This window comes from Chionomys nivalis, chromosome 11 (genome assembly GCF_950005125.1).
Source record: "Chionomys nivalis chromosome 11, mChiNiv1.1, whole genome shotgun sequence".
NCBI lineage: Eukaryota > Metazoa > Chordata > Mammalia > Rodentia > Cricetidae > Chionomys > Chionomys nivalis.
This window is the reverse complement of record NC_080096.1, coordinates 20,225,270-20,239,343: the sequence shown is the minus strand read 5'-3', so window position 1 is coordinate 20,239,343 and position 14,074 is coordinate 20,225,270. Positions and strand designations below refer to the sequence as shown.

The 14,074-nt window shown below is 51.1% G+C and overlaps 1 protein-coding gene across 5 annotated transcripts; it reads right to left on the bottom strand.

The window, feature by feature from the left end:
* Nucleotides 1-824: 824 nt before the first annotated feature.
* Nucleotides 825-13,634, bottom strand: Rcc1 (regulator of chromosome condensation 1). Of its 5 annotated transcripts, none has more exons than XM_057784228.1 (11): nucleotides 13,596-13,634; nucleotides 7,979-8,060; nucleotides 7,268-7,306; nucleotides 6,074-6,261; nucleotides 5,755-5,934; nucleotides 5,146-5,242; nucleotides 4,930-5,052; nucleotides 3,249-3,404; nucleotides 2,934-3,053; nucleotides 2,482-2,634; nucleotides 825-1,810 (listed from the first exon to the last, which is right to left on the bottom strand). In XM_057784228.1, exons 2-11 carry the CDS (start codon nucleotides 8,049-8,051, stop codon nucleotides 1,635-1,637), a joined length of 1,305 nt encoding a protein of 434 aa, XP_057640211.1. In that variant the 5' UTR covers nucleotides 8,052-8,060; nucleotides 13,596-13,634; the 3' UTR covers nucleotides 825-1,634. The 5 variants fall into 5 exon arrangements, with proteins under 5 accessions (XP_057640211.1, XP_057640212.1, XP_057640210.1 ...); XM_057784229.1 differs by lacking the exon at nucleotides 13,596-13,634 and adding an exon at nucleotides 12,098-12,143; XM_057784227.1 differs by lacking the exon at nucleotides 13,596-13,634 and adding an exon at nucleotides 11,941-11,961.
* Nucleotides 13,635-14,074: the final 440 nt, after the last annotated feature.

Sequence of the window (14,074 nt, the reverse complement as noted above, 5' to 3'; positions counted from 1 at the left end):
ATCCCCAAGCCAACTATGGGTCTCCAAATTTCATGTTCCCTTCTGCCATGGGTCTGGGTCCAAGGCTGATTTTGGTGATATCTAATTCAGTCTGTTCTAGGTTTCCTATTTGTGTATGTGGACATGTGTGTATAGCATTTCCCAGAAGTTTACCACAGAGCACCCAAGTTTTGTGCTTCTGATTCTTTTTTTTTTTTTTTTTTTTTTTTGGTTTTTCGAGACAGGGTTTCTCTGTGGCTTTGGAGCCTGTCCTGGAACTAGCTCTTGTAGACCAGGCTGGTCTCGAACTCACAGAGATCCGCCTGCCTCTGCCTCCCGAGTGCTGGGATTAAAGGCGTGCGCCACCACCGCCCGGCAGAGCACCCAAGTTTTAAGCAAAGACACCAACTGTCAAAAATGCAAGCAGTCCAGTAAATCAGGAGCCTGGTGGTACACCTTTAATCCCAGCACTCAGGAGGCAGAGGCAGGCAGATCTTTGTGAGTTCAAAGCTAGTGAGTTCCAGACCAGCCAGGGACACAGTAAATTCCTGCCAAAAACAAAACAAAAATACTTTCCCATCCCAGGGCCTGGAGATGGCTCAACGGTTCTTCCAGAGGACCCGGGGTCAATTCCCAGCAAGCACATGGAAGCGCACAGCTGTGTTGGCCACAGCCTTGACAACTGGCCCACAGGCATGCTACCCTGCCCTCTTCATTATGCCTGGCACATGGCAGGTGCTCCTTTTAAGACAACAAAACAACCCCAGGGAACCTGAATAAAACAAAGAGCCCACTTTAAAAAACTCTAAATTTATTCAAAGTGTTAAAAGATTTCACTCCCCCCTCCAAAATATTTTATAATTAAAAAAAATCAAAACTATCTTCTCAGCCACTGTTACCTCCTTTTCATAGGACCAGCCTCCGCCCCTCCAAGCTTTGGCCTCCAACCCCACCCCTGCACAATACCCTGCCTTGACTGCTTAGCAGAGCCCCAGCAAGGCTTTCCAGTCCTCTGGGACAGAGAGGCTGACTGGATGGGGAATGCACAGGCAATGCCCAAGACACAGTGGGTGCTTTGTGCTTTTGGGCAAGCTAGTTGGATTTTTTTTTTCAAATGGGTCACTGTTTTTGCCCACAGACACCTGTTTAGAGGCAGATCTTTGGCTTAGGGTCACCCACAGCCTTGTAAAGCCTTTGTCCAGATCTCCCCAGGCATGGTCCATGACAACTGGATCTGACACTGTGCCACCACCTGTCTCCTTGTAAGCTAGTGGCAGGAATAAAAAGTGGCACAGGGGAAGGGGGGCTTGATGGAGTTCCCAACTTTTCAGAGTGTGGGCAGGAAGTTTTGGGCTCTGCAGGCAATGGGCCTACGACGACCACAGGAGGCAGAGCAGTGAAGGGAAAGGTCTAATGACGTAAGTCTAGGGTAAGCAAAGTTCCTTCCGAGACCCCCTTCCCATCCTCCCTCATCCTGCAAGTCCCAGGATGAAAAAGAGGACGAAACAGAAGAAAAGGGCTCTGCTGTGGTGATGGGAAAAGACAGGAGACGATAGCTGTCGGGGCTGGAGGGGCCTTCTGGAATCTGTCGCTGGCCGTTTTCCTGTTCTGTGAAGCTGGATCGGGGGCCAGAAGCCAGGCCCACAAAGACTTCATCAGCTCTGTTCCTTGTCCTTAACTAATAAGACTGTGTGCTGGCCCCCGCTGGACACACTTAAGACCACACGGTTCTCTAGCTGCTTGCCAGTCATTTCCACAGGGCTCCAGACATCTTCATCTTGCCCAGTTCCCAGCTGGTAGTTGGTGCCCATGCCCCAGGCAAAAACACGACCTAGAAGGGATAGAAAAAGAGGCAGCTGTCTTTGAGATCCCCAGGCCTGCCTTGCCATACCAAGAGATACGTGGCCTTGACCAATAGCAGTCTGGCAAGGCCCCAGCCCAAGAGTTCAAAGGAGCTTGGAAGAGCTGAAGAGACTGCTCCCCCACTGCATTCTCCCTACTCCAGAGCAAAAAAAAAAGAAAAAAAAAGAATGCAGACTATTACTCCAAAAAAAAAAAAAAAAAAAAAAAAAGAATGCAGACTATTAATGGGTAAATTTAGGTTATAACAGCTAGTTAGAAACAAGCCTAAGCTATAGGCCAAGCTTTCATAATTAATAAAAAGTGTCTGTGCCATTATTTGAGAACTGGCTGGCAGGGTAGAAAAAGACTCATTACATTAAGTCCAGCATGATGGCACATGCCTGTGATCTCAACACCCGTTCCACTCAAGCCGGAGGCAGAGACAGGGAAGGCAAATCTCTGAGTTCCAGGCCAGCCTGGTCTACACGGTGAGAGAGACCCCGTCTCAAAGTCAAAACGCCAAAACAAAATAGCAAAAATACTCCAGGGTTCCTGAGAGTCAGTGGCAAAGCAGAGTCATCTCCAAGACAACCTGAGGAATATGCTAGGAATCGTGCTCCCCAGGCTCCAACCATACCAGATCTGAGGAGCCCCACTCACCATCCTTGGACACAGCATAGCCCACAGAAGCCCCACAGGCCACTGAGGAGACGACAGGCAGTCGGGAAATGAGGGTGGGTATACTCTTCTCCTCAGCACCCTCCCCAAGGCCTAGCCGCCCATACTCAGCTCTGCCCAGGCTGTATGCTTTTCCTGTGGGATAAGGAGAAGGTAAGTATCAGCAGAGACATATTCCAAGTAAAACAGACAGCACACTGACTGAATCCCCATGCTCTTGAGGGTCAGATCTCAGATGGTGAAGTCTCAGGGCCTTTTCTCCATCTGGGGGTGGGAGCTAGAAGATGCTCTACACAAACCCCCAGGGTGCTCCCACTCTGAAGTACCAGGAAACCCTCACAGATGCAATCTATGTCTGGCCCAAATCATAATCCTAGGATGCTGGCTGTGTCAGGGATGACTGTGTCCCATGCAGAAGGACTTGGGCAACCTACCTTCCGAATCCATGCAGACTGTATGGTGCTGGCCACCTGAGAAGCCCACCCAGGACTTGGTGGAATTCTTAAAGGATGTCAAGTTCTGAGGAATGAAGCAAGATCCAGTGCCTGGAGTTCCTGTTGTCAAGGGTGAAGGTGTTCCAGAAGCTTCCATCACTGTCGTCCTCAGAAAGGCCACACCCACCCTTCCCCAGAAATGCCACCTTACACCATAGCTCTAAGGGATCAGGTACCCCACAAAGCAAAAGCAAAGTTCAAAAGCTAGAGCTGGAACAAGGTCGAGTGCAGCCTGATGCTATGGCCAGTACTTACCAAGCTGGTGATAGTTGGAGAGGCCAAAGCCATAGACATGGCCCTCACGGGAGATGGCAAAAGTGAAATAGGCACCACAGAAGGCATCCTGGAAGCGCACACGGCCCCGACTCCCCCTGGATTTCAGCAGCACACACTTGGGGACCAGGAGTCGCTCTGTCAGGAAAGAGGAAGACAGGATCAATGACAGACCCAGGGGGTTTTCTCTTCCACAAAAGTCCAAGAAGTCGAGCAGGGCCATTCTTGTTACAGAAGAGGTAACTTAGACCAATGGAGTGAAAATGCAGAGCCAATGTTCTTTTTCTTTTTGGTTTTTTGAGACAGAGTTTCTCTGTGTAGCAGCCCTGGTCCTAAAGGCATGTGCTACCACCGCCCGGCTGCCGGTTCACATTTTTTTTTTTTTTTTTGGTGTTTTTCGAGACAGGGTTTCTCTGTGGTTTTGGAGCCTGTCCTGGAACTAGCTCTTGTAGACCAGGCTGGTCTCGAACTCACAGAGATCCGCCTGCCTCCGCCTCCCAAGTGCTGGGATTAAAGGCGTGCGCCACCACCGCCCGGCTCTGCCGGTTCACATTTTTAACAGTCACAAGAAGAAAAGCTTAAGCGGAACTTGAGTGCCAGGAATCTTCCTGATTAAGTCACTTCTCTCTTCACAGTAGCCAACAGAAGTGGGGTGGGGAGTTAGAGATAAGAAGACAGCCTCCAAAGTCTAAGGGTCTCCACATCCCCCTGTGTAAAATAATTTAAATTTATTTTATGCACATTGGTATGAAGGTGTCAGATTCCCCTGGAACTGGGAACTGGAGTTACATACAGTTGTGAGCTGTCATGTGGGTGCTGAGAATTGAACCTAGGTCCTCTGGAAGAGCAGTTAGTGCTCTTATTCACTGAGCCATCTCTCCAGCCCCCACCCTTTTTGAGAGGGTCTCATTATTTACTGGCTGGCCTAGAACTATGTATACCAGGCTGGCCTCAAACTCAGAGATCCACATTCCTCTGCTTGCTGACTGATAGGATTAAAGGTGTCTGCCACCAACCATTCCACCTTAAAGCATTTTTGCTTTTTTTTTTTGAGGTAGTGGGTAGTGTTTCTGTGTAGCCCTGGCTTTCCTGGAACTTGCTCTGTAGACCAGGCTAGCCTTGAACTCACAGGTCTTTCTATCTCTGCCCTCTCAAGTGCTAGGACTAAAGGCGTGTGCCACCACTGCCCAGTCTGAGTTCTTAAGGAACACTGCAAGTGCACAGGACAGGACCCTCAACAGAATCCCATCTGTGATGTGGGATGCCCCTCTGTATGCTGTCAATATGTTTTATTACCAATGGTTAATAAAGAAGCTGTTTCCAGATTACAGTTAGGAGGGAAAAGTCAAACTGAATACAGGGAAAAAGGCAGAGTTGAAGGAGACGCCAGCAGACACCATAGAAGCAAGACGTGAGACAACAAGCCACAAGCCTCATGGTCAAACAAATAGAAATGGGTTAATCTAAGATGTAAGAACAAGTTAATAATAACCCGAGCCAATAGGTCAAACAGTATGTAATTACTAGTAAACCCCTGGGTGGTTATTTTAGAAGCAACTGGGAGATCAGGCGAGATGAGAATCTCCAGCTACATTCCCAATTTTTACTTCTGCCAGGGGATGGTTTACCAAATCATCCCACTGGAGGTACCAAAGCCACTTACCAAGGCCCTGGCGGCCACCTCGGTTAGCAAATAGCTCAGGAACACGCCCCAGCTGACCCTGCTCCCCACAACCCAAGGTGTAGAGGTCTCCATCAGTTGTCAGCATCACCAAGTGGTCGTTCCCTGAAGACAAGAGGAAGGCAGAAGATGAAGGGCTTTTCTGTAAGAACCAAGGCCGAACTGTCCTCGCTCCAGCCCAGTGCACCCAACACTCACCCGAGGCTACCTTTACCACAGGTGCGTCCAGCTGCACTTGAACAGGCACCAAGCTTTTCTTCATGGGCTCCAACAACCCAATCACACCATTATTGTCCTACAAAGGAGGGACAGAGACTGTAACGGGCAAGCCCAGGCTTGCTGAGGCCATGGCAGTTGCCTGGTAAAGGACGGGAGTGGCAGCACATGTGGACAGTGAGACAGGCAGGCTCCCGGCCACATATGGACATCCTCAAGACTGACAGTGTCCCCAGTCTGGGAACTGTGCAAGCAAGCGAGGATAAAAACCTGAGCAGAGACAAACAAATCTGCCTAAAGCCAATTAATTGTTGAAGCAGCAGGGCAAGAAGATAGAGGTGCAATACACTATTCTGAGTATTTCTGTGTTGACAAGTTCTCTATAAAAATGTTTACAATAAATAAGGAGGTGGTGGCGCAAGCCTTTAATCCTAGCATTGTGGGAAGCAGAGGCAGGCAGATCTCCCTGAGTTTGAGGCTAACCTGATCTACAAGCCAGGGCTACACAAAGAAACTGTCATGAACTATTGGGTATCCTGTGTTAATTTTGCCTGCTGGCCCCCACCCCCAATTCTTCAGACCCAGTCTTACCCGGAAAGAGCCCCAGAGGAAGACACGGCCATCTTCGGTAAGGGCTGCTGTGTGACTGTCTCCTGCTGACACTTGTACCACCTTCTCCTGCAGTTCCACTTTCCCAGGGACCATCTCTGAGCCCTCGACAGATGTGTCCCTTCCCAGGGCACCCTCATCATTGCAGCCGAAGGAGTAGACCTGTACCCAGGGAGTGGTATCAGCACAAAGTCTGCTTCTGTGGCCTACTCATTTAGGCCGCTCCTTGCTTCTATAGCCAGGTCCTGCCCCACACCCTTGTACCCAGGCCCTATCCAACCAGTCCAACCCTCTGACCTACCTGGCCACTTTGGCTCAGACACACAGTGTGCATGCCCCCGGCCTCAGCCTGCACAACATCTTGTAGAAGGGGTACCAAGGCCGGCTTCTTCCTCTCCAGCACACTCTCACCCAGCCCCAGCTGGCCCACGTCGCCCTGGCCCAGTGTCAGCACCAAGCCTGGTTCTGTGTTGTGGGACCTGTGTGAGACTGAAGATTGGAGAAGACGGCCCCTGAGTGTGCAGGATGAAGGCAGCAGAGGGCACAGCATGGGCTCTGGGACTGTGATGACCTGGGGTTCAAGCCCTTGCTCTGCCAACAGGCTAGAGATAAGAAAGACCTAAGCGTCCTCATCTGTGAACGAGGATGACGAGGGGATCTGTCTCATAGGGTTTGTGAGGATTAAAACCCAAGCCGACATTCTCTCACAGTGAAATGGATGTCGGTGGGCAGGGCACATGGGCAGTGAGGCTACAAGATAGTCTTCTGCCGAGACCATGCCACAGATGTGCACCCATAGTGCCAACCTTTCACTGACTGCTTGCTTTACCAACATTAGCTGGCTCTGCAGACCTCCCATATTTAGAAGACCCCTAGCTGTTGCCAGGTGGTGGCGCAAGCCTTTAATCCCAGCACTTGAAGGCAGAGGCAGCAAAATCTCTGGGAGTTCAATGCCGGCCTGGGTTACATAGTGAGTTCCAGGACAGCCAGGACTATTCTGTCTCAAGCAAACATCCAAAGTAGAAGACACTGTTCTGTTTTTTACAGGACATGGATCAGAGCCTACTCAGGCTCATAAAGTTAATTAGCAGAGTTTGCAATGAACACAGGGCAACTTCCTGGGTTACAGCACTTAACAGCCTCTATCTGAATGGCCCTCCACCCTCAGACCAGATTTCCAATTCCCAAACACAGGAGGAAAGGAGACTACCCCTTTTGCCAGCATGAGCAGCACAGTGACAGCTTCAGAGGAACAGGAAGGCACAGTAAGAACCCACAGGTGCATTTGCAGAGAGATGTGGGCCAACCAGTGGGTAGTGCAAAGCCTTCTGGCAGCCAATGGAAACCTGCCACAGCCCTTCAGTCAATGGCATCCAGTCCCTTCCCCAAGGGTGTGGCCTCAGCTGCCAGGGCCACTGCGGATGCACAGAGGCTGCACCAGGCAGGGAGCCATCTGGTTGGGTTTTCGGGTCAGTTGGGTTTGGCCCACAGGCACCTTGGCGGGAGCGGGCGGCAGGACCGCGGTTACGAGGGTCTGCAAAAAACAGACACTGTCTGAGCATGTGTCTACGCTCCTCCCTCCCACGCTAGGGGTCAATTTCTCTTGTCTTCACCACACTCTGGGGTTGTAGGAGAGAAAAATTATAGGACAGGTCCCTCAAACGAAGTCGGGACATCACCTCATCTGATCCTCAATGACTCAGACAGGCTGGTGGAGTCTCATCTCCATTCTACCAAGGGAAACTCACCCTCAGCCAGATTAGCTCAGCCAGAAAGTGGCAGAGGTAGGACCTGACCCAACTCTGAAAGCACAGCAGATCCAAGAGCCTCAGGCTTTCAAGCAGTCAGGTCAGAGCAAATGGTCCTAAGGCCAAGGACTTTCCCCACTATCAGGGGGAGGAAATCAAAGTATCGTAGAGAGAACAAACCATAATGCATTTGCCTAGGGCCAAGTCCTAGGATCTGGGGTTTTCTTTTTCTGACAACACTGCTCCAAGTGTTCTCTGACAGGCCTCGGTTTATGCCTCTCTGCTGACTGCTACAGGGTCGGACTGGGGGAGATGAACGAGGACCTCCGCTGAGCAGGGGTCCCTAGACATCTAAGCCCCTCAGAGCTTCCAGCCAGGGAGGAAGGAGCATGGACCCAGAGAGTTTACTGTTTGTTCTGAGACCTCTCAGAGCCAGGAAGGGACCAAGGCTAGCTTACCTTTCACCTTCTTGCTTTTGGGGATGGCATCTTCTGGGGGTGACCTTCTCTTAGCTATGCGCTTGGGTGGCATCTTCCTGTCCTGAAAAGCCCAGCCAAATACTACATGTCAGAATCACAAACATCTTTCTATATAATATTTATCAAAAACAGTGCCAGGGGGTGGTGGTGCACGCCTTTAATCCCAGCACTCAGGAAGCAGAGGCAAGTGGATCTCTGTAGGTTCGAGGCCCGCTTGGTCTACAGAGTGAGTTCCAGGACAGCCAGGATGGTTTCACAGAGAAACCCTGTCTCAAAAAAACCAAAACCCCAAAAACCCTAAAAAGTAAGGAGTCACCCAGAAGTTAACACCCCCTCCCCAGCATCTACCCTAGAACTGCTGAGTGGATAATAACTGAGCTCACAAATATTCTCTACTGCTGGTAACATGGGGGTGGGAGGTGAGGGAGGAGCAAATCATTCAATTAATAGCAGTAGACTAAGGGCTGGGGATATACCCAGCCTGGTGAGAAAATGCCTAAGCTTCATGTCTGATCCTGGTTCAAACACAGCACTACATAAACTGGGCCTGGTGGCACATGTCTGTACTCTCAGCACTAGGAATGTGTGGGCGGGAGGAGTCAACTGGCTACATAGGTAGAATATACATGATGAAATGGTAGGAAGCCATCAAAAGTGACATTTTTAGAGACAAATCTATTGAATAGAAAGATGCTCCTTGTGACAAAGAGCAGACAGAAGCCAGGTGTGGTGCCCACGCATGACCCCAGCATTGCAGCATCCACAACCCAGGCCAGCCAGTCTCAAACACACAGAAACAACGGAAACAGGTGCTTTATGCTCTTAACCCTAGCGCTCAATCAGAAGGCAGAGGCAGGCGGATCTCTGGTCTAGACAGTTAATTCCGGGCCAGCCAGGGCTACACAGGGAGACTGAATCTCCAAATAAAGTGAAACAACGAACCACATAAAACAAAATCAACACCCCACACCCAAAGCGAGCAGTCTAAAGAGCTGCCTGGTCTCCATTTTAGCTTGGCATTAACTAATTTTTTTGTTTTTTTTTTTTTTTTTTGGTTGTGGGGGGGTTGTTTTGTTTTTCGAGACAGGGTTTCTCTGTGTATCCCTGGCTGTCCTGTAACTCGCCCTGTAGACCAGGTTGGCCTCGAACTCACAGAGATCCGCCTGCCTCTGCCTCCCGAGCACCACCAATCTGTTACTACCTGTTCTTTTGAAACAGGGTGCAGTGTAGCTTCCAATTGCCTTGAGCTCCTCTCCTTCAGGGCCACACCTGAGCTGAGTTTACAGACCCGTGCTTCCCGGGAGTGGCAGACACGTAGGTTTAAATGACATCACACTGCTGGGGTGTGGCTTAATGTCAGAGTGCTCTTTTATCATTTCTGAGGCTCTGGATTTCACCCCAGTTTTAATTAAAATTAAATCAAATTAAAATTAAGCTGGGCTGGGTGTACACCTTTAGTCCCAGCATTCGGGAGGCAGTCAGGTAGGTCTGAGTTTGAGGCCAGTGTGATCTCCGTAATGAGTTGCAGGAAAGCCAGACCCCCCCCCCCAAAAAAAACCAAAACAACCCTGTCCCGAAAAAACAAAACAAAACAAATAGACAGATAGAGCTGGGAGTGACGGGTCTTAATCGCAGCACTCAGGTGGCAGAGGCAGGCGGACTAGCCAGCCTGGTCTACACAGTGAGCTCCAGAACAGGCAGGGCTATATAGAAAGACCCAATCTTAAAAAAACAAACATGGCCAGTCGGTGATAGCGCACACCTTTCTTTCAGTACTAGGGGGGCAGAGGCAGGTAGATCTCTGTGAATTCGAGGCCAGCCTGGTCTACAGAGGGAGTTCCAGAACAGGCTCTAAAGCTACAGAGAAACCCTATCTTGAAAAAAACAAACAAAAAACCAAAAAGAAAGCCAATGATAAATTAATAATAACAACAACAAATAAAAATAGTCGAAGAGTAAGAGCTTGCTCAATGTTAATTCTGGTGGGACAGTGGTGATTCAGGGTGTTCCCCAGATGACACTGAGACAGAAACCTACTGGAGTCTAAGCAGGCTTGCCAGTCCTTCACCTGACAGGAATGAAAACTGCTCAAGGCCCTTCTCCGCGTCAGCTGGGGGTCTAGTCAGCGCCACCCCTGGGCCTCAGGCTTCCCAGCTGTCAACTCAGAAGGTGTGAACACAAGGCCAGAGACTTCTGACTCCGAGGGAGGAGACCAAAAACAGGTCAGGATCCTGCAGAGCCTGTGCAGGTTGTGGCTGGCCCAGTTCTGTCATGAGGTGGCAATTCTGAACTTTGCACAATTTCCATTCTCCCAGCAATGGCATCCCCTCCCTTCCTAGCTGCGTCTCTGAGACCCTTCTCCTCACACTTAAATGCCTGCTCTTTGGAGTCGCTGGAACTCAATTCATCTTCCAGGGCTCTGGTTTGCTCAACCGTTAACAATCTGCTACCTCTCAGGGTGGACAGAAGCTGGGACTGGATGTCCCTAGCACAGAGCAGGCAGGGACTGGAGGCTCCTCACACACAGCAGGCAGTCAAAGAGTGACACAAATATACTCATCTCCCAAGTATTCAGGATTGCCTGGGGTTGGATTAAGATGCAAAGATAGAGGCTAAGCTGCTTCCTGTACACATGGAGCTTACATTCATTCTAGTAAGAAAGTAAGATCATTACAAAAGTCACCCCTTGTTCCCCTCCTAACCCATCATTCTCTCCCAAAGAAACTAGAAAACAACTCATGAATCTTTGCTGTACAAAAACTTTTACTTCTCAAAAACCAAACCAAGGGCCGGGCGGTGGTGGCGCACGCCTTTAATCCCAGCACTTGGGAGGCAGAGGTAGGCGGATCTCTGTGAGTTCGAGACCAGCCTGGTCTACAAGAGCTAGTTCCAGGACAGGCTCCAAAGCCACAGAGAAACCCTGTCTCGAAAAACCAAAAAAAAAAAAAAAAAAAAAAAACCAAACCAAGGGCTTCGGAGAAGACGGGGTCAGTAAAGCGATTGCCGGGCAAGCATGTGAACCTGAGTTCCCAACCCCAGAACTCACACAACGCTAGGCATAGCACACTCCCACAACCCTAGTGCAGAGAAGCCAGGATGTGGTGGGGTACACACATCTCTGAAGCTCGCTGGCTGCCAGTGGACCCTAATGGGTGAACTCCTGGTTCAGTGAGATGCCCTCTCCAAAAGTAAGGCACAACACAATCAAGGAAGACAAACTCTGCCCTCCACATGCACACAGTCAGGCCCTCATGCACATTCACATGAACACGTGCACACGACACACAACAAACTCAACCCAACTCAGGAAAGCTGAAGACAGTGTTGCCCCTCTACCCACGGCCAAGGGAGCTGACGCTTAGAACTGGACGTTTCCTCGCCCATATTCAGACAGCAAAGGAGGGATGGAAAAAGGACCCTGACAGGGTTTCTCTGGCTGTCCTGGCACTCACTCTGTAGACTAGCCTGGCCTCTGCCTCCTGAGTACTGAAATTAAAGGTGTGCACAACCACCCAGCCTTCACTTTTTTTAAGGGGGAAAAAAGTGCTGTTTGTATAATCCCAGAACTTAGGAAACTGACCAAGACCAACCCAGGCTATACAGCAAGATCTCAGGATGTCCGATAAGTTTGAACAAATTCGAGGAGCCACTGCTGAGGAAGAGATCCTGAGGTACCCCAATTCTCCATCTGCACTGCAGGAAGTCTACTTGCTGCACTTGGCAGTGTGCAAACCCAGAAGGCAGGCAGGGGAAGGGCAGCCTAGCTGGGCGTGGTGGGTCGAGGCAGGATTTCTGATCTCCACAAATTCAAGGCCAGCCTGGTCTACAAAATGAGACCTAGACTGTTTTAACATAGCCCGGGCTGGAGAGATGGCTCAGCACTGGTTGCTGTTCTTCTAGAGGACCCAGGTTTGGTGCCCAGAACCCACAAGGCTACTCACAACAACCTGTAACTCCATTCCCAGGAGATCCAATGTCCTCTTCTGGCCCCCGTGGGCCACTGCATGCATATGGAACACAGACAGCCATGCACTCATACACATAAAAACTGAAACCCAAACACCTGTCTCCTGTCGCCATCCTTGCATTCCCACTTACGCCCCAGGATCCATCTTCAAGGGGTTTAAAAACCAGAAGGGTGAGCAAGACTCAGAAATAAAAACCAGAAAGGAGCCGACTTCCAATAAGTCACAGTGCGGGACCCTCTAAGGGCTGAGACTTGTCCCCGTGGCAGGAATAGGTGTGCAGGCCATTCATGGCTGAGATGAAGCCCCAGGGGACAGCCCCCCTGAGCTGGAGCTGCTCCAAGCCTGCTTCCTCACCTGCCAAGTCAAATGGAGTAGGTACACCAGGTTACACAATCTACCAGGAGTCAGGAGTATCTGCGACCCTCCCCCCAATCAGACTTAGGGGCTGCAGAATGTCTTCGTGGGACAGGCTACCATGAGAGAAGGCAGTGTTTGTGCAGGCTGCTGCTGTGGGCTGCTGGGAACTGGGCTAGTACACTTCACACCAGGAAGTTCCTTACCAGGTCCAGCAGGTATGGTACTCCCTAGTGCTATCTCGTTTTTTCCCTAGAGAGAGGAGCCACGGCTTCTAGCAGATGATAGAGCTACTGGCTTTGGGATATATTACATTCATTTTATAGGTAAGAAAACGAAGGCTTAAGAGGATCTAGTGGGACCCAAACCGGACTCCTGTTCTTAGCTGACTCTGCAACCAGACCTTGGCGAATCACGTCTGAGTCATCTTCCCAAGCACCACTAGGATGCTCTTCTCGGGTGAATCCACCTTCTCTGTGTCCTCCACGCTCACTCCGACCCTCCCCAAAAGTTCCACCACTGACATCTGTGACCCCAAACACTTTTAGGGGTTGCATGTGCTGTGCCCCATGTCTAGATTAATCTGACCGTGTTATCCAAAACATATTACAACCTCACCACCCAAAGTCAGCCCCATCGGGTCACTATCCCCACCCTCCACGACCCGGTAAAGGCTTCCGCTTTGGAATTTCATACCCTCAACTTCTGCCAGGCCACACGTGGTCGGAGGACTTAATTTCTGATAGACCAAAGACTTGGCAGCAGCAACGCTCGAGTTCCACGGACATACTTTGCTAATCCCAGGAGACCCTAACTGTGGAACCACGCAAGTCCCGCCAGGGAGCCCCGGCGCTCCGCAAAGAACGTGGAGGCCCGCCATTGCCACCATTGTTCCCCACTGGCTCAGGAGCAGCGCGGCACCGACAGGCTGCAAGCGATAGGGTGACACAGGGTTGGTTGATGGGGGTTAAGACTAGACGATCGTCTGTGGACGCTGCCGCTCCTTCCCTGCCGGCGGCCTCCCGCGCGTCCCCGCCCGCCGCGCACCAGCCGTTTGAATCTCCCGCCGCCTGGCGGAGCGCGCGCCCGGAGCGCGGCGGCTAAGGAGCTGTGCGGCCCGTGCGCGGGCGAGGCGGGGCCCACGCGGGCCGAAGCTCGCGCGCCCGGCTTCACGTGCAGCTCGCCCCGCGCTACACCACGCGGTTGGCGACCTCGGCCCAACGCGGTCCCGCGTCCCTCCCAGCTTCCGGTCCCCGGGGATCCCCGCGACCTACCTCCGTGCGGGACTGCCACAAGCAACTCCGGCGCTCGGCGGCCGGCGGCGAACTGCCGAGCATGCGCTCTGCGGGCCTCCGGCCGCGACCCTGACTAGAAAGGAAAACAAAGAGCCGGGCGGCCCCTGGCGGCCAGCGCGGGGAGTGCGATCGGGTGCTACCAGTTTCTACCCACTACAGTGGTTTTTTTTTTTTTTTTCCAGAACTCAAAATGGGACAGACGGACTGACAACCAGCAGATTACTACAATCCTGGTTTGTTTGGGAAAATCTGGTGCGTGATATCTGTACGGAGCAAAACAAGGTTGATCGTTCTAGTTCTCAAAGTGTCTATCTGAGGGCTGAAAAATCCAACTGTCACCTATACAGGGCCATCTGATTTCAGCCTAGGTAGGTAGGTAGGGCTCAGGAACAGATTTGTTTGTCTTGTTGAGACAGGGTTTCTCTGTGTAGCCCTGGAACTCGCTCTGTAGAACAGAC